The 21,406-nt window shown below is 55.5% G+C and overlaps 1 protein-coding gene across 3 annotated transcripts in view; it reads left to right on the top strand.

Moving 5' to 3' along the window:
* The first annotated feature begins 3,284 nt into the window (after positions 1-3,284).
* Positions 3,285-21,406, top strand: part of CAMK2A (calcium/calmodulin dependent protein kinase II alpha) — a 62,539-nt gene continuing 44,417 nt past the window's right edge. For 2 of the 3 annotated variants that reach the window (XM_043598005.1, XM_043598022.1), the window contains exons 1-2: positions 3,285-3,517; positions 16,994-17,088. In XM_043598005.1, the coding sequence (XP_043453940.1) occupies positions 3,456-3,517; positions 16,994-17,088 (157 nt within the window). In that variant the 5' untranslated portion in view covers positions 3,285-3,455. The remainder of the gene's footprint in view (positions 3,518-16,993; positions 17,089-21,406) is intronic. The other variant, XM_043598014.1, reaches the window with a different exon arrangement.

The raw sequence follows: 21,406 nt of genomic DNA on the forward strand, positions 1-21,406 counted from the left end.
TCGCGGGCACAGGGGAGGCAGTGAATTAGCTGTCGCGCAGGGCGGCAGTTCCACTCCAGAAGGGGGTGCCTGTCCGAGGCAGTGCCCACACCCCTGAGCTGAGCTCTCGAAGGTTCGGAGCACGCGGGGGCAGGGTGTGTATGAGAGTTGCCAAGGAGACCTTTTGTCTTCTTCCTCCTCTCCATGCATCTCTCTGCCAGGTCCTGGACGTCCCCCAGGGCGCACAGGGTCTGGGCCGGGCCAGCCCAGGGAGGGAGGGAAGAGGTACACAGCCGGGAGGCAGGAGGGAGGGAGGTAGAAACAAGAAAGGAGGTGAAAAGGAGCAAGAAGGATAGGGAGGATTGAGAAGAAAGGGCTCAAGGGAGGGAAGGAAATGGGGAAAGGCAAGAAAGAGGAAAAGGAGAAGAGGAAGGAGAGCGGAAAGGGGAGACAGAGGTAGGGAAGGACGGACAGGGTGATGGGGTGACGGGGTGGTGTGAGGCCAGGTTGCTTTTGCCCCCTGAATCCACATAGGCCACCTCCACGGTCCCTGTCAGACACAGGGAGAGAGCCGGCCATTAGCCTCTGTTCCTCTTGTCCCTCTGGCTCTTGCTGCCCGGTGCTCTGCTCTCTTCTGAACATGCTTCCTTTCACCAGTGGGGACTGGGGATGGGGTGAGCCAGGAAACAGGGTGGTCCAGCCAGCTCCCAGCAGAGCAGGACTATCACCTCCTTTGTTCAGAACTTCAGACTCCCATTAATACAGCCTTGGGGCACGTTTGCTATTTGTTTTATGTGTTAATTTCTAAAGCCCCATTAAGTTAAGTTGGCACCAGTGAGCTAGAGGCCTTGTGAGCCCTCTCCTAGCCTCTTTGTTCTTGTTCTTTGTTCGACCAGCAAAAGGCTGCAAACCAGGCCGGGCCAGGGTGATGCTCAAACCGTGAGCTCAACTCCAATGGGGACTCAGAGAACCGCGCCACAAAGTGCTAGGACTAGAGGATAGTCGTGTGTGCTTCCCTGACTCAGGCAGAGCGGCGTGAGGAGGGAGGGGCTTCTTATGAGTCCCTTAATAGTAATAATTGCCCATCAATGAACACGTACAGCGTGCCAGCTGCTGTACTCATCTGCTCCTCTCATGTAATCCTTAAACAGCCCTGGAAGTAGGGAATATTATGAACTGTATTTTGCGGATGAAGAAACTGAGGCACAGAGAAGTTAGGCTGCTCATCCAAAATCACACAGCCTATAGAGCATGGAGTTCCTCTCCTCTCCCCTGGACAATGACTGAGGTAGCTTCAGTGGTCACTAAAGGCTGTTGCAGCACCTTCACGAGTGGAAGCCACCTCCCGGGAGGGCTAGAGGGCCTGGGCAGGGAGGTGGGGGTGCGGTCCTTCCCCCACTTCCCCGCGTCTGCCTCTCTTGCCTCTAGTGGTGTTCTGTGCCCAGCCCGCTCCCACCAGCTGTGCAGCCCCCGAGCACAGGCCTCTCTTCTCTGCCTCTGAATTGCAACCGTTGGCGGCAGGAGCGGGAAGCATTGTGCGCAGAAACAAAACTGAGTGGTTTTTCCTTTTTCTGAAGGTGGTAATGGTGCAATTAGTGGCTAAGCCATTACCCCTCCTCCCTAGCTCGCCTCCCCTCCTTCCCCTCGGCCTCCCTCCCATTTCTCTCCTGGGAAGAAGTGGCTGCATCAGAGAGCTAACCCCATCATTCTCTCCCACCCCCAACTCCCGGGAAGAGGGGCAGAATTGTGGGAGAGGGGACCCAGATGTCTCCCGGGGCCCCTGGACCTAAAGTAGTGAGTCAGGGACCCGCTAGGGCTGGGGATAACCGACAAGCAGACAACGTGTCCAGCAAGTGAGGTGACCAGTAAGGCAAGCTGGAGGCTCAGAGGGGTGGGGTAGAAACGAGGGTTTGGATCCTGGATCCTTTCATCCGACCTGTGCTCACTGTGGGCAAATGCTGGCAAGAGACCTCAGCCTGGTGGGCTGTGAAATGAGCTTGCGTGGAGGAGGTGGGTGTGAAATTCTGAGTCCAAGCTAGTGATGGGGGTGGTCATGGTCCTGCTTTAGACCTTCCTTTTCCTCTTCCAGAAACTAAAAACAGGCCTCATGTTTACATACTTCCCAAAGGCTTCCGCAGCCCTTAGCCCACTCCTTCTTCACGACCTTCCTCTACAGTGGCAGCTTTGTTCTGTTTTGTAGAAAGGGCGCTCGAGGCTCAGAGAGGGGCAGTGACTTTCCCAGGGTCACACAGCTAACAAACGTCAGAGCGGGAGTTGAACCCAGATCCTTAACTCCAGTCCTTTTCCTTCCTAAACCCCCAGGGCTTGGGTGAGATCTTGGGGCCATAAATCTGGCTGCTGCCCTGAAGAATCAAACTTGGCAGGGAAAATGAGAATGAGGAAAAGGGAATGAGGATTTCAGGGCAGGCCCATGGCCACTCCCCTCCATGCCAGGCCATGCTTCCCTCCCCACTGCCCGCCTCTGCCTCTTTCACCTTGACTTAAAGCACAAGCAGAAACTGGGACGTGAGCCCCAGGAGGCCAGATCTCCATGGTCCCACTGGGAACATGGGCTGGAGGAGAGGGGTGGGGATGAGCGGGCAGGCAAGGCATTTCCCTCCAGAATCCGGATGTCTCCTCTGCATCTGTCCCCCAAGTTAGAGTGCCAGTGTGATGGACAGGGGTAGCAGAGAACGAGAGCAAATGGGGAAGACAGAGACAGAGGCCAAAACAAAATACAGAAGGGAGCAGAGAGATAGTTACAGACTACAGTGATCCACTGGGAGAGAGATCCCCATGAATTAGCCATCTTTTCCTGTAAACCTTAGAACCCGGCTGTTGCCAGGGCAACGGGGCAATACCTGTCTCTCCAGAGGAGATGAAGTTGCCAGGGTAACTGTATCCTGTCTTTCCTGGGGACCATCCCAGAATGTGGCACCCACCGGCCGTTACCATGGCAACTGCCTTTTTGCCCCACTTAATCCCATCCTGTCTGCTACAAGGGACCCACAGTTGGAGGTGGGGGAGGTGGGAAGAAAGAAGATCACTTGTGGATTAAGTTGGTTCTTCTCCCCCTCTCCAGACCCCTCCCTCAGTCCATCACCTCGGGGGGTGCTGGGTCCACCCGCCCTGGGCCCACACAGGCCTGCAGTATTCTGTGTGGTTAGGGCCAGGGCGTCCGGGAGCAGGTTTCGCAGTGGAAGGCAGGCAGGTGTTGGGGAGGCAGTTACCGGGGCAACGGGAACAGGGCGTTTCGGAGGTGGTTGCCATGGGGACCTGGATGCTGACGAAGGCTCGCGAGGCTGTGAGCAGCCACAGTGCCCTGCTCAGAAGCCCCGGGCTCGTCAGTCAAGCTGGTTCTTGGTTCGCGCTCGGCAGCGCAGGCAGGCGAGTGGTCCTCAGTTCCGGGTGCAGAGCAGCAGCGCCCCAGTCCTGGTCCTCCAGCCCCAAGCCTCGCCTGCCCGCCCAGCGCCAGGATGGCCACCATCACCTGCACCCGCTTCACGGAAGAGTACCAGCTCTTCGAGGAACTGGGAAAGTGAGTTGCACCTCAGAGAGTTCTGGAGGGTGCAGGGGGTCAGCGTCACGGGCAGGGGGTGTGCACCTGCGTGCTTCCTGTGTACCCATAGGGAGGAAGTCTGCGTGTGTTTGGGGACGCTTGCCCGTGCAAAGTGCCCGGAGCTGGGTGTAGGCATGTTTGTGGGTGCACAGATGTGCCAAGGCCAGCCAGGTGAGTGTGTGTGTAGGGGTGAAAGGTGGATGGTGCATGCCGGTGCACGCGTGCATGCACACGCTCACACACACACACACACACACACACACACATACATGGGGGCACATGACTGGGCACACACAGATTTTTAGAAACTCAGGGTTAAAAAGACATCTTCCCAGGCTGCTAAGTCCAGGGCTGGAACGCCCTGCCGACTTTCTCTTGAGGTGTTCATCTGGCCTCAACTTGGACACCTCTGATGGGAGAGAGTTCACCACCTCCCAGGCAGTCCTTTCTGACTTTAGGCACCAATGGTGACTGTGCAGAGTGGCCAACTTCTCCCTGAAAGCGCATCCCCTCCCCACCTTCCTCCTCCCAACTCCTCTTGGCGTGAGGGCACCGGTACAGCAGGGGTTAATAACCGAGGGACTGGTGAGGCTTCCTGGGTATTGGGAGGTGGGGAGGGGCAATCAGGCAAGTGGGGTTGGGGGGGAGCACTACCATTCCAGGGGCTAGTGGTATACGGGCTCTGGTCCCTTGGCAAAGACTGGCGGGGGGAGAAGGGTGGGAGCGTACGGGGGGGGGGAAGCCCCCTGGGGTGGCCCAGTAGGTCGTGGAGTGTCAGGGAAACACTCTGGCTGCCCCCAGCTAGGTGTGTGGAGGACCCAGGGATGGATCAGGGTAGGGGTATAGTTTGGGGGCAGAGTTTGCCCCTTGGGCAAAGCAGCTCCAGCGCCCCGGGTGGTCCTTGCTGTGGCAGCAGGAGTGCAGGGGAGAGGGGCCCTGTGAGCAGATATGTGCCGGGGGGAGGTCCGGATGCATGCACCCAGTGCACATTTTGGTGTGTGTTGTGTCAAGACTGACTCTGGGGTACACTTGCGTGCCCCGAGAGGGTAGGCAAGTGTTCACATGTGTGCAGCAGGAGGGGGTCGTGGGGTGTGCTTCGTGTGTAAGGCCGCCAAGAGTGGGCGTGTGCAGGTGGCCCAAGGGGTACCACCGGCTGATTTGCATGGGGGTGAAGGCGTGAATAGGCGTCACTGTGTGTGCCCGAGTGTGGCAGGTCAGAGCTACATGCACATCAGCAGGCAAATGTGTGTGGGGTCTGGGTGTGTGCAAACGTCCGTGTCTGTGTAAGGATGTCTATGTCTGTGTAAGGATGCCCGTGTGGGCTTTGGGCACAGTGGTACCTCTCTGAGGTCTGGACACGCACATCCAGGTGTGGATGGGGGGCCATGCACACGGAAAGGTTTATGTGCGTGCGTGCGAGGCCTGGGCCAAAGGCTCGGGTGGGAGTGTGGGTGTTGAAGGCATGTGTGAGCTTATGCTGGTGTCTGCATATGTGTGGGAGGTGGGCCTGTGGCTGTGTACGAGTAGGCTGCCTGCACACACACTCACATCCACATCCCAGGCTATCCCGACACCCTCAGGTATGCCCTGGGGCCCTGTACAGACACACACCCATGTGCAGATGTGTGCTCACTCTTGTCTGCAGACTTCCTGCGTTTCTGAGTGTGTTTTGAGCTGCTCCAAAGGACTGAAGCTGTCTGCTAAATGTGCGCAGGGCCCCTTCTCAGCCGGGCTCCGGTGCCCACGGGAGCCCAAGGATCCCCTGATTAGCTGGGATCTGCCTTTCAGGGCATGACCAAGGCTCGGCTCTGGGAGGACTGCGTCACAGGGTGCAGTGACATGGAGTTGAGATGTGACTCAGGCACTTAAAGTGAAAATAAAAGTGGTATTTTGCCCCGAGAGGAGATGGCTATCATGCAGACTGGGTGCTGTGGGGGAGACTTGGCCCAGGGAGCCTTCGGGAGCCTTCTCAGCCCCACTGCCGGCCAGGACCGGGGCTGGGGCAGGATTTCAGGGGACAGGGAGCCCTGGTGTGGCCACGGGAGGAGAACCGAGGGTGGCAGGCATGGCCAGGCCTTGTCTAATCCATTTCAGACCTCTCCCTTCTAGAACCATACGGGCTCCTAACCGTTTTTAGGTCTCATATTCCTCCAGGAATCTGACGAAAGTCTAAGTCTGCCTTCTCCAGAAGAAGGCGCAAACCTACGAAATGTCGCATGCATTGTCGGGAGCTTGCAGGACATTAGGAAGGCTGTGATGGGCTTAGGGTTACCGATGCTTGTATCGGAAAGAGAATGAGGCTCCACGCCTCTTTGAACCCATGGCTGGGTTAGAAACCCCGGGACATATTACTGAGCGGGTGGGGGCTTTGCTCCGCGCAGCAGCGTTAGGCCAGGCGCCCGGTGGGGCAGGTAGAGGTGGGCCCAGCACACGGCCCAGGCTCTGGATCTCACCATCCGTGCCTCTGCGACAGCGGCCAGACCACAGCCCCCTGTAGTCTGGAGATAAAAAAAAAAAAAAAAAAAAAAAAAAAGGCTGTGGTGGTGAAATAAGATGGCACGCGTGAAGATGTGGCCTGGCACCCAGTGCGCCATCAGCAGGGGCTGCTGCCGGAATCATTGTTGCCCTCAAAGGCTGGGCAGGCTGGAGCCCTCGGCCGGGGACTGCCACATGTTTACCTTCTGTCTGGAGTTTGCCCAGCTTGGGGGAGGGGCCTGACCAAGCTCCTCTTCTGCTGGGAGAAGCGAGGAAGATGCCTGCAGGGCCCGGCCTTGGATGCTTGACCCACAGTCCCTGCCAGCTGGGACACTGCGGTCACCATGCAGGAGCTGAGTCCTTTATTCCAGGAACCCGCTTCAGATCACTGGCAGGGGGCCTTGGAGAGGCAGCTGGGTTGGCCCTGCGAGGGGACATGGGAGCCTTTGGACCTCCCGCAGGGCCCTGGGCTGCCCAGCTGGAGAGGAGGGCGTGTGCCTCTCGAGGGCTTCCTGGCGCCCTACTCGGTGAGGACTGGCTTATGATGCAGGCCTTCTAGGAGCCCAGGATGGGGTGGACTATGGATGTAAGAGAAGCTGTCTCTCTCCCACCTGGCGGTCAGTCAGCTGGGTGGGGTGCGGTCTGGGCAGAGCTCTCAGCAGAGCCTGACTTCTGGGAAGACCACGATCGGGGCAAGCGGTCAGGTTCCAGGAGGCCGGGAAAGGAGGATGTCTCTTCCAGCCGTTGACATTCTCTGGGCTTTGGAATCCCACTTCTAGGAGAGGTTAGGGAGGCAGAGAATTGCTCTGCAGCCGTCCAGAAAGAGCCTCCGAAGGAGATTTTACTTGAGAGAGGGAGAGGGAGGGAGACTGGAGAGAGAGCACAGCCCAGTCTTTCTCTAGAAACTGGGATCCGAAATTGACTCAAGGGCAGTGTTGGGCGGAGGGAGGGGCTCCAGGGGCCAGCCAGGTCGGCAGAGGGACGGAACAGAGCTAGCTCCGGAGCCTCCTGCCCGCTCTTACCCCCACAGCTGTGTATCAGGAGCTGGGCTTGGGCTGGGCTGACCAGTGGGGGACATGGGGCCTAGAGGCTGCTCCCCACACTGGGGGGCCAGCATCCTGGGTGCTTAGGATCCCGCGTGACATGCAAGCTCTAACGTCTGCCAGTGTGCTCCACAATCCCATCCTTCCCCAGCTGAGCTGTTAGGAGCCTCAATGGGGTAATGTTGGGGAGAGGAAACACCTGGCCGTCCATACACCACCCAAAGATGGAGGTACACTTGCATTTTGCTTCGAATAAGCTCATATTCACAGCGCTTTGGGGCCAGTGAAGCACCTCTCCAGCCATTAGCTCGTCTCTGAGGGAGGCAGAGGGCTTACTCACCCACCTGCCGGATGAGCAGACCGAGGCTTGAGAAGGTGGAATGGCCGCTGTGCCGGTGTCTGGCATCCGGGACATGGTGGGGAGACGGTTCATGATAGGGACCCCTCTCGCTGCTGTGTCGGGGCAATGCTCCCAGGGAAGAGGGGCCATGACCTTCTGGGTACGAGAACGCCGAGCTGAGGCTTATGTTCAAACACGATTCTGCCTCGAATTTACCGGGCCACCCTGTGTGGATCCCTGGTCCTTTGTGAGCCCCAACTTTACCATCTGCAAAATGGGGATCAGAATAATTCTGCAGATGCGGAAATGCCCCATGAGAGGTATTGCCCTCCTTAGCTTCCCTCTGTGGGGGACACACATGGGAAATTTCAGACTCAAAGAACATCAGAACTGGAAGGACCATCCACACTCGCTATTTATAACCTAGATGGCGGGACCAACACCCAGAGAGAAATACCCCAAGGCCACAGGGAGAGGCAGTGGCAAAGCCAAGGTGGGGGACCAGATCGTTCTCAGGGGCCAAAAGCCAAGGATGGGAAATTGGAGGGGGGGGGGCAGGTCTTCAAGGTGGGGAGGGGTGACGGGAACAGGGAAAGGGACAGACTTTCCTTCCTCCCCCTCCGAGCCATCCGAGCGGCAGGCACGCACATGTTCTGGTGCATGCCGCAGCCCTCCACCCCCGCACAGCCACCCCCACACAGGCTGAGACACACTGACACTCTGCTGAGCCTCCCTCCTGCCCGCCTGCCTCCCTGCACAAGCACACAGTGACACTGCTGCCAGCACCCCTGCAGTCTGGGGCCCCGGCCCTCAGTGGGGTGAGGCCAGAGCCTTGGAATGCAATGCCTGCATCCGGTTACACGCGCACGCGCGCGCACACACACGCACACACCGGTTCCAAGAGGGCATCCAGCCCAGGTCTACCTCCCAGCGCAGGGGGAGCAAGATGATGCTGGCTGCGCTCCTGGGCTCCCCCGCCCTGCCCTTCCCTCTCCTTGTGCAGGCCCCTTTGCCACGGTCCACCCTCTCCAGCATGCATGTTGCCCATGTTGCATTCTGAGCTTCTGAGCTTCTCTGGGGCACAGAAGGAAGCCTGCGTCCCTGGCCAGGCTGACGCAGCCCCCAGAGGCCCAGCCCAGGCCCTCCAGCCCCTCTTGGGGCGTGGCTGGCCCCAAGGCGTCAGGTGGGGCCCCTGGAACTTTCCTTGCCGGAGAAGGTTGAGGGCCTTGGGGTCACGTAAAAGGAGAAACATGTCTGTGACTCTTGCCTCCCGGCAACAGGTATTTCCTGAGCACACACTCAATCCCACTCAGAGTACTGGAGTGAGGAGTGCTCCTTTGTCTTACGGATGGGGAACCAAGGCCCAGAGAGGGCCAGGGCCTTGCCTAAGGTCGCACAGGCCAATGGCACACAAGAAGAGGGCACGCCAGCCTCTTTCTTGTCTGGTGCTTGGCTCTAGTGTCTCTCTCTGAACTTCTAGAAGGCTTCAGGGTGTGCAGGTGGATGGAACCTGAGGAGGAAGCAGGCCCTCATCATCCCCCCTGCTTCTGTCCGTTCAGGTCCTCTCTCCAAGGTCTGTGAATATCGTTCTATTTCCCTTTTTGTAACCCATTCAAGAAAACCCATGCACAGCCAAAACAAGGAATATGTTAGGACTTCTGTTGGTTCACTGTTCCCTGTGGCAAACAGAATCTTCTGGTTCCCAGACCTTCTGTGTCCCCCACAAGACTTCTGCTGGGTTGGCATGGGGCAGGCCCGTGGGGTGTGGGACAGCTCGAAGACACTGAGTCCCTGGCAGCGGGCGGCTGCAGCCCAGGATGGGAGGAGGGAGATGTAAGGTTTCAGTAATAAGGTCCTAGAATTTTCTGGCTGCGAAATGCTATAGTCTGTGGGGTTCTGGGCCGAGCTGCTGTAGCGAACTGGGGAGAAGAGAGAGAACACCAAACAAATGGGGCCCCTAGCCCCCACAGCCCCTATCTCCTCTGATCTATTTGCCACTGGGAGACCTGCATAGCTGTGTTTTGTTTGTTATTTTAAAAGGGCATCGTGGCTTAAAAAGAAATAACTAAGGGGCGCCTGGGTGGCTCAGTCGGTTAAGCGTCCAACTTCGGCCCAGGTCACGATCTTGCAGTTCGTGGGTTCGAGCCCCACATCGGGCTCTGTGCTGACAGTTCAGAGCCTGGAGCCTGTTTCAGATTCTGTGTCTCCTTCTCTCTCTGTTCCTCCCCTGCTCATGCTCTGTCTCTCTCTCTCTCAAAAATAAATAAAGATTAGAAAATAATTATAATAATAATAAAAAGAACTAAGAAGAAAGAAAGAGCGGGTTTAAAAATGATCGACAGTTGACTTCACGGATAGGCAAACTGAGGCCCCAAAAGGTGAAGGGATTTGTTTAAAGCACTCGAAGGGGTTATTACAGAAACAGGATATCCCTTTTGTTTCTCGACAGATCTGACCCCAGCTTTTTAACTGGTCTGGAAATCTAGGAGCCCTCAGAGAATCTCATACGACTCCCCGGCACTTTTCTAGAAAAACGCTTCACAACAATCCACTGCAAGGGTGTATTATTTCTCAAAGATCCCTCTGCCCTAAAGTCCATCTGTGGACCCAAGGTGAGGGCCACCTCTAATCTGAGAATGTGGGGTATTGGAGAGAGCAACCGACAAGGAGTCAGGAGTCCTGGGTTCAAGGGCTTGACCTCAGTTTCTACATCTGTGGAATGGGGAAAAAGTCGACTTCACTGGGAAGATATCACTGGGCACACCAGCTCCTGATGCGGTCACATGTGGCCCACCCCGCGGCCCCTCTGATGGCCAGACATTCTGACTCCGTCTGCTCGGGCATCCATACCCCCAGGCCTTCCTCTCTGCTGAGTGATCAGATCAGCTAACTTGGGCTGTGAGTTACCACTGAGAAGTTCCAGACCCTGATGCTCTGACAGATAATGGTTCCTGTTGACCTGGAACTTTCTGGAATCACCCCAGCTCATCTCAGAGAGGTGGAATGCTTAGATATTTTAACTGAGGGTGAGGAGACTTTCCCGAGGAGACTGGACTTTGATTATGAGTTGCCTGTCACGTAGCATCCAAGCAAGATGATGAGTAGCTAGAAACTCGGGACTGGAATTCTGGAGGCAGGAGGGGCTATACAGAAGCAGGTTTCAATCTTGCATGATGGTCACTGGCTTTTACCATCTGCAGGGGTGGTGGGGTCACAGATCCTTTGTGAAGCTGATGGAAGATACGCATCCTCTGCCCCAGATAATACCCAGACACAGAGTCATTTTGTTTAAATTTTATGTGTGCTCATGACCGCCCAGACCCTCCCCAGAGATCCCAGCTGATGGCCTGGTGGAGGGGCTGGAGGGAGGTGGTAAGAGGCGGTGGAGAGAGAGAGAATGGGGAGAAATGATCTGGGGGGAGATGAGCAGGGGAAGGCACTGGCAGCAGGGCAAGGTCCCAGGGAGAGTGCAGCCACCTAGAAACAAAAAGGGAGGTGGGCCAGATGTCGCCTGGTGTGGGACAGGCAAGGGGGAGCAGGCCCACTGGGGCTGCAGGGGCGGGGGGGAGGGGCACTGGGTGGGCGGGCCTGGCACAGCTTTTTCCAGGGAGCCCGGGGGTGGGCACCAGATTGTGGTGGGTTCATGGAGTGTGGGAGGTGGAAAGAGGAGGCAGCGGATGTCGGACACTTGTTCTGGAAGTTTGGCAGCAAAGAGGGAGGAAGGAAATGGCCCAAGCTGTTGGGTCGAGACAGAAGTTCTTGGTTTTCAATTTAAAAATTGGGGGGGCGGGGAGCAGGATGGTTATTTATTTTTCCAGAATAAGGGAGACCTGTTGTGTGTTTGAGGAAGCAGCCAGTGAACAGAAGACCCTAGTACTTGTCGGGACCCCTGACAGTCAGACCCCCTAAGGAGTCCAGAGTGGAGGGGGGTGCGGGTTCTGTGACTGTGCTGTTTCCAGAAGGCCCCCAGAAACTGTCTTCTGTCTGCTGAGACCCATGGGCACACCCTGGGCTCTGGGCAGCTCGGGGTAAAGGTGGGGAGGTTTACTTTAGAGGAAGTTGTCTTGGTAGCAGGAACCTCTCCCCATCCCTGTGTAGGAGAGACTTCTCCCAAATGGCCCAGGGGGAAGTGTGACTGCGGGTCCTCATCCCCATCTTTCAAATGGGGAAACTGAGGCCCAGAGGATAAGAAGCTGGTAGCCAAGCTGGGCGAGGCCCCAGGTCTCTCACGCCCCCCCTGGAATGCTCCCCGTGCTCACCTGGCTTCAACGTCAGCATTCCGGGCTGGTTCAGGCCAGAGAGAGTGGTGAGCCCCCCGTGGGCTGACAGCCAGCAACTCCCAGGACACCGAGCCTGCCAGGCAGCCAGAAAGCAATTTCCCAGTGTGAATCTTGCTTTTCACGGCCCATTAGCACGTTCCCACATTCTCAGCCATGCTGGACCCACTCTCACTGTGCCCTCTCCATCTGTCTGTTGGAGAGCAGGGCCTCCCTGCCTGCCTGTGCCCCCCCACCCCCCCGCCCCCACAGGGGCACGCTGCTCTGCCCTGGGGAGCAGCCCTTCCCCTCCTCACCGTGGCCCCCACAACCTCCTCTCCTGACTTCCTCCTTCTCTGAGCTTGGCAAACGGGGTCCATTTTGTTTCTGATGAAGCCAGCTGTTCTCATCACTTCGTAGATAATGATGCCTATAAAAGGCGATGTTTCTTGAGCATTTACTAGACTCCAGGGACTGTGTTAAAGCTATTGCATACCTTATTATCTCATTGAATCCTTGAAACAACTGCACAGGGTGAGTACTATTCCTGGCTACACTTTACAGGGGAGGAAACAGGCTTAGTGAGGTTAAGGGGCTTGCTGGTGAGTGGCGGCACCCTGATTTGAACTCTGGTTGGTCTGGTTCGGGAATGCCTGTTCTTCTAGAACTTCGCCATCCAACGAAGGTCGGTCACTAGAACTTCGCCATCCAACGGTGGTCACTAGCCACGTATAGCTGTTTGAATGAAATAAAATAAAAAATTCAGTTCTTCAGTCCTCCGAGCCGCATTGCAAGTGCTCTATGAGCATATGAAGCTAGCGGCTGCCACGTTGGACAACACGGAATATTTCCACCATCCCAGAACATTCTGTTGGACGGTGCTGGTATAGAATATTAAAGATGGCAAGGGCTCTGTGCTATTTCGCCTCATCCACACCCCAACTCCCGTGCTGCAGATAAAGAAGGGGAGGCCTGTGTTGGGGCAGACCGCTGCCCAAGACCTCCCAGCAGGGCTGAGAGCTGCGATTTCTGTCCCTTCTGGGTCTGTCTGTCTCACAGACACACCCCTCCCTGACCACGTTCTGTGACCTGCTTTCCCTTCCTCTCAGGACCCCTGGTCACTCCCTTCCACGCTGACCTCCCCATCTTGGCCTCCTCCCCTCTCTGCCCTGTCCTGTTTCCAAGCTCCTGCCCATCGACCTGCCGGCCCCAACTTCACAGGGCTGCTGTGTTCAAGAAGGAGCTTAGTGGTGCACATGCATTTGAAAGGAGGATGCCTTCTGGGTACGTGGGAGGCTGGTGCCCTCTGGACCAGTAGCTCTGAACTGGTTTTGATAAACTCCTCCCTCTGAGCTGCTGCTAAAAGCTATGCATCCTTGCCCCAGAAAAAAATGCACGTACCTACTTTCAGAGGCGCAGGATGTCCTTCAGGGGGTACATGGCCCCTGCAGCAGCCCTCCCCATGTTAGAACCTAGTTAGGACCCCAGCTAGAAGCTGAGACTTACCCAAAAGCTTGGCGCTGTGTTCCAGGGAGGAAGTTTAGCGAATGTGCCTTCTACTGTTTTATAGCTGTGGCTCCTAGGTTCTCAGCTCCTGACGCAGAGCCCAGGCTCACGCGCCTGTCAAGCCACCCTGCACAGAAGTACATGTGCCAGCCCCTTCAGTGCTGATGTCCGGAGACAGGGCATCTAGGAGGACTCCCGCAGAGGGCAGGAAGGACAGCCCAGTTGGCTGGGAAACTATCACCTGAACCCGTGTGTTCAATGAAAATACAGATCCCCTGTGCCTCTGCCCAGAGGTTCTGACTTGGTAGGTCTGGATGGGGTCTTGGAATATGTATTTTAAAAATACCCCCAGGGGATTCCTGAGCAAGCAGTTTGGCAACCATTGGTCTAAGGTCTTTACCTGGAATGGATTTTTTTACTTAGTTTTTTCTACTTCTTACTTAGCATTTATTTCTTTAGTGGAGAAATTATATCTATCCCTCTTTTCCTGTCTTCCTCCCACCACCCTTCCATCCCTCCATCTCTCGCTCCCACATTAATTGAACTCCAGGCTCCAGACAGGACATGGGCTAGATGCTGGTCACTGGGGCAAGACTCCGCCCTGCACCCAGGAGCTTACAGCCTCTCTCCTTCCCTGCCCCCTGATCTCACTGGGGCTCTCCAACCTTTCCCAGAGGGGCCACCTTAAACACTCTGTCCCTTGGGGCCTTTGAGAATCGTGGACTCCAGCTGGGCAGGGACCTGAAGGTCTTTAGGCCCGTCCGCCTCTCTGTCTGTCATCTCTTTGGGAGATGAGTTGTGCCCTACCTTCTTCAGATGCCTGTTCCTATTCCTAACACCTCCGATGGAAAATCCCCTTCCCGGTCTCGTTTCAGTCCCTCCCACTGCGAATTCAATCTACCTCCTGTTTCTGCAAGTAACATTTATGGAAGCCCTATGGGTAGTAGACGTTGGGTTCCCCGGGCACAGGCACGTGGAGCAGCAAGTGAAAGTCCTGGCCCTCAGGAACTTACCGTCAGGTGGGAGGGACGAGAGGAGCAACCAGCTGTGAACTTGGGCTAGATGGGTGGGTGTGGAGTGCTCTGGGAGCACAGGCCAGGCACCCAGGTCTTGCTGCTTTTCTGGGTGTGTGTCGGGGGTGGTCGAGGTGGGGGGACAGCGTGGTGCCCACCTCAAGGAAGGTCCATTGCTGTGTGAGACTTTCTACTTGCCCAGGAATTCTGGCCTTCTAGGGCTTTCCTAGAGGTTGCATTTCCTGGTCTCCAGCCCCCTCCTGGCACTTTCTTCCTCATCCCTCCTCAGTCTCCCACCCTCTCCATTCATGCTGCCCAGACGTGAAACCAATGACACCGGGCCCAGGGTGTACGTAGGGAGGGTGTCTGTGCCAGCCTGCAGGCCTCCTGGGCTTGGACCTACCCGTTTGCTGAGGATAGGGCATCAGCGTTGGAGGATGTGGCCACGTCAGGAACCTGGGTGTGGCGGGCTCCCTTGGTGAGGGAGAGCAAATACCAGAGTTCCAGCCCTGCCTACAGCTAGCTTCGAGAGTCTTCTACGCTGAGCTCCCAGAGTCTTGAGCTCTACTCCTGACTTAAGGAACCCGACTCTGCATTTCGATAAGACACCCTGGTGATTCACATACACCTTAAAACTGGGATGGGCACCTGGGTGGCTGTTGAGCACTGAGGGTTGACCCTTGATTTCATCTCAGGTCTTGATCCCAGGGTCTGGGACCAAACCTTGCGCTGGGCTCCGCGATGAGCGTGAAGTCTGCTTAAGATTTTCTCTCTTTGTCTCCCTCTGCCCCCACCCCCCACTCCGCTTGTGCATGGTCTCTCTCTCTGTTTCTCTCAAAGACAAAATAAAAATTAAAATAAAATAAAATAAAATTGGGAAAACCTGCCCAGAGACTTGCTTCTTGCCTTTAGTCTGTGGTTAGGGGGCTAATAAGGGTGGTTCCTACGGTCAGTGTCCAGCTCCTTAGGGGCAGGGAAGGTTTATCGTCTGTGACATGAAGGAGTTGGACCAGATGACCTTTGTGGGAGGCGGTATGACATAGTTCTTGGCTCCAAGATCTAACCCTCAAACTAGTTTTGTTTGGCCAGATCCTCTGTTTAAAAAAGTTATTTTCAAGAATAAGGTGCCAGTCTTTAAAAATTGGGAATTTTCACATACATATCCAGACTTCTGGCTTTTCTCAAAAAGTTGAACAATCTGGGACATGGGCCACACGCCACATGGCAGTAATCAATGTCCCCATGCAAGCGCTGAAACTGAACCCTCGCTCCAGATTCTTTTCCCAGCCACTGATACTTTGAGGGCCAAGTCTCAGAAGCCTCTTAAAACATGTGAAAAGAGGCTCGGCCTTAATCAATATGAGACTCACAGATCAAATCTACGCTTAGTTGTCATTTTCCACCTGTCTCACTAGCAAAGACAAAAAAGCTTGATGATACACTGTTGACGTGGGCGAGGGAAATGGTCCCCTCACATACTAGAGAAAGTAGGCTGGTACAATCTCTAAGATGGATAATCTCTCATTATCTGTTGAAATTACCGATAACACCTACCCTTTGACCAAGGAACACCGTTTCTCAAAGTTTATCCACAGACAGCTGCACACAAGACAAAAGTAATTCTAAGGCACACATAGAAGGTTAGTCATTGTTTGTAATATGGTTTGAACTAACCTAATTGCCCAGTGATAGGGGACTGGCTAGGTAAATTATAGGACAGCCATATGAATAAATAATGAGGAGCTCTTTATGTGACGATTTGTTTTTTGTGTTTTTTAAAGATTTTTTAAATCTTTGTTTATTTTTGAGAGAGAGAGAGAGAGAGAGAGAGAGAGAGAGAGAGAGCAGGGTAGGGGCAGAGAGAGAAGGAGAGAGAGAATCCCGAGCAGGCTCTACACCTGGTGTGGGGCTCGAACCCACGAATTGTGGGATCATGACCTGAGCCGAGATCAAGAGTCGGATGCTCAACCAACTGAGCCACCCAGGTACCCCTCTTGTAACATATACAGTTTGGAAGGAGTATCTCCAAGATATCTACCGAAAAAAGGTAGGGTGAAGGGGTGCCTGGGTGGCTCAGTCGGTTAAGCGTCCGACTCTTGGTTTCTGCTCAGGTCATGATCCCACAGCTTGTGGTTTGGAGGCTCGGGTCGGGCTCTGCGCTGACAGCACAGAGCCTGCTTGGGATTCTCTCTCTCCCTCTCTCTCTCTGCCCCTCCCCTGCTCACCGTCTCCCCCTCTCTTTCTCAAAATACATAAATAGACTTTAAAAAAAAAAAGGAGGGTGCAGAATGGTCTGCAAGTTCCAGTACCTTTGTGTGGGGGAGAGTATTTGTGGACAGCTGCTCAAGGACCTGGTAACACTAGCTGTCCCTGGGGACGGGACCTCGGAGACTGGGGTACAGGGGTGGGAGGGAGTCTTTCCAATCTTTTGAACTTTGAACCGTGTTGATGTGTTTCCTACTCAAAGAATGAAACAGTAAAATCTTTCAGAGACCGGGATGCTATGATTCTCACACTACACGATTCTAATGTTTTACAACTTGGAGAGCCCAACTTATTACAACTCTGCAAGGTTCGTCTCTCGTGAGGCCAAGGCCCTGATAATCTGCTACCAGTGGTTCTCCCGGGTCTCCAGCCCCGCCCCGTCCCCGAGTCAGGCCACGGTTGTCCCCGAGTCAGGCCACGGTTGTCCCCGGGGGGCTCCTGCAGCCCCGCAGGAGGTCTCCCTAGCCAGCATGGTGCAGACGCATGGGCTTTGGTCTGTCCCAGCGATGCGTCCCTTGGGCCCTTCCTTACCCCCTGCGCCTTCTCTGTCTTTCCAGGGGAGCCTTCTCGGTGGTGCGCAGGTGTGTGAAGGTGCTGGCTGGCCAGGAGTATGCTGCTAAGATCATCAACACCAAGAAGCTGTCGGCCAGAGGTAGGTAGCAGAGCTATGCCTCACCCGCCCTCTGGGGCTCTTGCTACCCTCTACCCCTTGGGTTAGAGCCAGGACCTGGGTCTGTCCCCCTGGGTGATGCTGCAGGAGGGAGCTGCTTCCTCCTGTGGGTATTATGAGCGCAGACCCCTCCATTTTCCTTCCTTCGGGGATCTAGACCGGAGGCCATGGCCTCTCTGCCTCCCACCCAGATGAAGGCAAAGGCTCCAGGTAGCACTTCCTTTCCCCGTTTTTCTGCCACTTGCTCCCTCTCTCATCTCCAGACCTCTGCACCCACCATTCCCTCTGCTGGGACTCCCTCACCTGGCTCCTTTTACAAGCCTGATCCTTTCTAAATCTTCAGGTCGCAGCTCAATGTCCCATCCTTTGAGAGGCTTCCCTGACCCCCAAATCTGAGGGGTCTCCCCTATTTTATATGTTATTAGTGTTTACCTTTGTGGCTTTACCCCAACCTGGACTTATCCCATTGACTGACTTGGTCCCTGATTTCACATCCATCTTGCCTCTTGACTCTAAGCTCCAAGAGGGTAGGGATGGGTCTCAGTCCCTGCTATCCCCAGTACCTAGGAGAGCACCCAACACATCCCAGTGCTCTACTAGAGGCCAGCTAACGCCAAGTACATTCTGCTTCAGCCACGCAAATCCACTCTCTTATCCCTAAATTTTCCCTAGAACGGTGGCTCCCCAAACTGTCCTCACCCCGGGACCCCCGGGGAGCTTCCAAAACTCCTGATGCCTGGCTCCTACCCACCGAGGTTGTGATTTAATCCGTGTGAGGTGGGACCTGGGTTTGGAAGAGATCCCCGGGTCATTCCAGTTCGGAAATGGTCCTAGACAAGCAGCATCCGCGTCACCAGGAGATCGTTAGAAAGGCTTCTTGTTTCTAGACTTAAGGAATCAGGATGTGCATTTTAACAAGGTGCACTGGTGATCCGTGTGGACACTGGAACTTGGAAAGCCTGCCCAGGAGCCTTGCTTCTTGCCCTGAGCACGTGATTACAGCGGGAAGGGCAGTAACCATAGTCAGTGGGTTGGGGAAGGTTATCTTCAAAACTCCAATTCCTGCTTTGAATGGTGTCTAGCTGCCTTGGGGGTCCCCTGGAGGCGAAGGGAATTCTGTTGGGTGAGGCGGGTGCAGGTGCAGCCTGGGGGACGTCGAGCGAGGGGCTGGCATAGTGTCCAGGGGTTTGCCCGGCATAGGCAGCAGCTGCGTCTGGGCTGGAGCCCAGCAGGTGTGGGGTTCACGGAGGCTGTTACAGGATGTTCACATTGTCCCCTGCAGGCCTCCCAGCGGGCCCTGTGTTGACCGTGTGTTGCTGCCTTTCATCCCCCTGGCTCAGTGCTGCTGGGAGCCCAGCACTTTCTCCTAGTCACTGAGCTCCCCCATAGGCAGCCAGTGTCCTGCTGGGAGAAGACGCAGGGGGTGTGTGTGTGTGGATTCTCTGAGGGTCCCTGAACCTGCCAGGATGGCACACATTCAGCTTGAAAGCTGGTGTGGAAGGGTGACACCTGTGGAAAGTCCGGAGCCAGAGCCAGGGGCAGGGGCCAGGGCGGGCAGGAAGGCCACAGGAATGCTGGGGTTTGCCTTGCATGCTGTGTGACTAGTGGCACTCTAGTGCCCTCTCTGTGCTTTATGTCTCTAGTGATCAAAGGAGACGTCCCAATCCCTGAGATACAGTGGGGGCAAGATTAGAGCCATGACTCGGGATGGCAAGTTGAGGTAGCTCCAAAATGAGGGAGGGTCAGGAACCAGTGTCTTCCCTTGATTCTGGGGCTCTTGGGCAGTTCACTGCCCTCTCTCTCTCTCTCTCTCTCTCACACACACACACACACACACTGACAGGAAGAGACAGATGTTTATGGGGGAGAATGGAAAGGGCATTGCCTCCTTTCTGGAAGGTAGGACTAAGCATTCCTCGGGCAGTATAGACTCTGGGCCGTGCCAGGAGGAAACTGCCAGGCACCCTGTCATTCTCTGGTGATTTGTTGAGGCTCTGACGTCCTTAGAGGAAGGTGGTCCAGGCCTAGGTGAGCGTGGAGGGTGGGAGTGGGGAGGTTCTCCAGGGAATCTTCTCAAAGAAGTCTGCCAACTGCCAACGCTCCTGTCCCCAGCGGGAGGGGAGGAGAAGAGTGGCTTTTCACAGGTTTCTTTGTTTGCCACTCATGGTGCCCGGGGTGGGGAGCAGTGTGATGCTGAATATTTGGCAACGTACCCTAAGCTTCTCCTGCTGGCACTCCCGGTGACTTTGGCAGCTCCCCGCAGGGGCCATGCCCACCCGGAGCAGCCGTCCTCCCCTGGGCGGGGGCTGTGGCTTCCCCTTCCCCTTCCCCACCAGGGTCAGCCTCTTCTGCTGTTGCATGGCTCCCCAACCCAGGAGATGTTTTCTTGTATGTATTTTAAAACTACTCTTTAAAAAAAAAAATGTGTATTTATTTTAAGAGAGAGACAGAAAGAGCGCAGGGGAGAGGCAGGGAGAGAGAGGAGAGAGAGAACCTCAAGCAGGCTCCTTGTCAGCGCTAAGCCTGACATGGGGCTCAGACTCACGAACAATGAGATCATGACCTGAGCTGAAATCGAGAGTTGGACGCTTAACCGACTGAGCCACCCAGGCGCCCCCAAGCTACTCTTTTAAATAAGATACTTATGGTATAAATGGTTCCAAGGAGCCATAAAGACATGGAACAGAAAGTACAAATTCTGCCTGTCCCAAGCCCTGCTGAATCCCCTTGGGAGCGGTTAAAAAAATGCAGCTGCCCTATTTCTACCCCGGAGGGTTGGATTCAGTAGGTGAGGCCCAGACTCCTATCAGCAGTGATGAGAGCTAGTATATGCCCGGCGAGAACTCCCTGCCGGGGGCTCCAGATGCTTCCTAGCCCCAGCCTCACCCAGCACACAGAAAGAAGTCATTAGGGGCGCCTGGGTGGCTCAGTCGGGTAAGCAGCCGACTCGTGATTTTGGCTCAGGTCACGGGCTGGTAGTTCGTGAGCTCGAGCCCCATGTCGGGCTCTGTGTTGACCATGCTTGGGATTCTCTGTCCCCCCCCCCCCCCCCGCCCTCAAAAATAAATAAATAAGCATTAAAAAAAAGAAGAAGAAAAATTCATTAACACTTTAGGGTACGCTGGGCACATGGATGTGGCTGGCACAGCCAGGGGAGACTGACTGGGGTACAGACACCTTCACAGTACCCACTCTCTATCCGAATGCTCAGGGGTGACTTCCTTGGCTCCCTGGCGACCAGTCCCAGGACGCGGCATGAGCTCATTCAGGCTACCCCTGTGGTCCGTGATGGGAAGTAGGCAGTAAGACACATCTCTCCCGTCTTCCTCATCTTACTCCCCACCCCTGCCTGGCACTGTTGCTCCTTAGGATTATTTCTCTAACCCCCCCCCCCCCCCCCCCCCAGGATCAGGATGGCAGGCAAGCGTGAGTGGAGTCTTGCAAGACTCTGAAATCTATTTTTTCCCCCTGGTTCTTGTCCTGTGCCTCCGGCCAGAGTCCCACTGCCCACCTGCCTGCTGGAGCCCACCCCCTCTGCAGGCACAGACTTCCAGCCTGCCCCCATGCCCTGCTCTGTCTTGCCCTGCCCTTCTGGTGCTATCTGGCCCCAGGAACCTCACCCTGAACCTTACTTCCACTCACGCTTGCCTGCCAAGCTCCTGGGCAAGGTAGGACCCCTTAACCCCAACACCCTGGAGGTCTGCCCCCAGGGAGGGGGGAGAAGGTTCACAAGGTATTGTAGTGGGCATTGAGGCTAAATCCTTCCAGGTACCTGGGCAGGAGGCTTCACCATTGTGGGACTATATTGAGCTGGATGGATTGATTTGTCAATTAATTAATTATAAGAATGGGAGGCGATATATAGTATAGTAATTATTAACATGGGCTGAAATCCCAGCGCTGCCATTTCTTAGCTATGGGACTTTGGGCAAGCTGCTTAGTGGCTCTGGGCCCCGGGAGCACGGCAGCGACTGGCAGACAAGGTCTTGCTCTCACCGCACCCATTTTCTAAGGGGGAAGACTGAAAATAACACTGAACATATAAATAAACTGGATAACTTCAGGTAGCAAGGAGTGTTATAAAGAAGACAGGGCAGTGGGAAAGTGATGGGGCAAGGGGACACTCAGAAAAGGCACCTCTGAAGAGGTGACGTTGTGCTAGACCTGCCAGGGAAGAAGGAGGCAGCCATAAGAAGACCCAGGAGAAGAGCATTCTAGGCAGAAGGCACGGGGCGAATGCAAAGGCCCTGGGGTGGGAAGGGGCTTGGTGTGCCTGAGGTCAGAAAGGAGGCGGCCACTG

The sequence above is a fragment of the Prionailurus bengalensis genome, chromosome A1 (assembly GCF_016509475.1).
Source record: "Prionailurus bengalensis isolate Pbe53 chromosome A1, Fcat_Pben_1.1_paternal_pri, whole genome shotgun sequence".
NCBI classification, from domain to species: domain Eukaryota; kingdom Metazoa; phylum Chordata; class Mammalia; order Carnivora; family Felidae; genus Prionailurus; species Prionailurus bengalensis.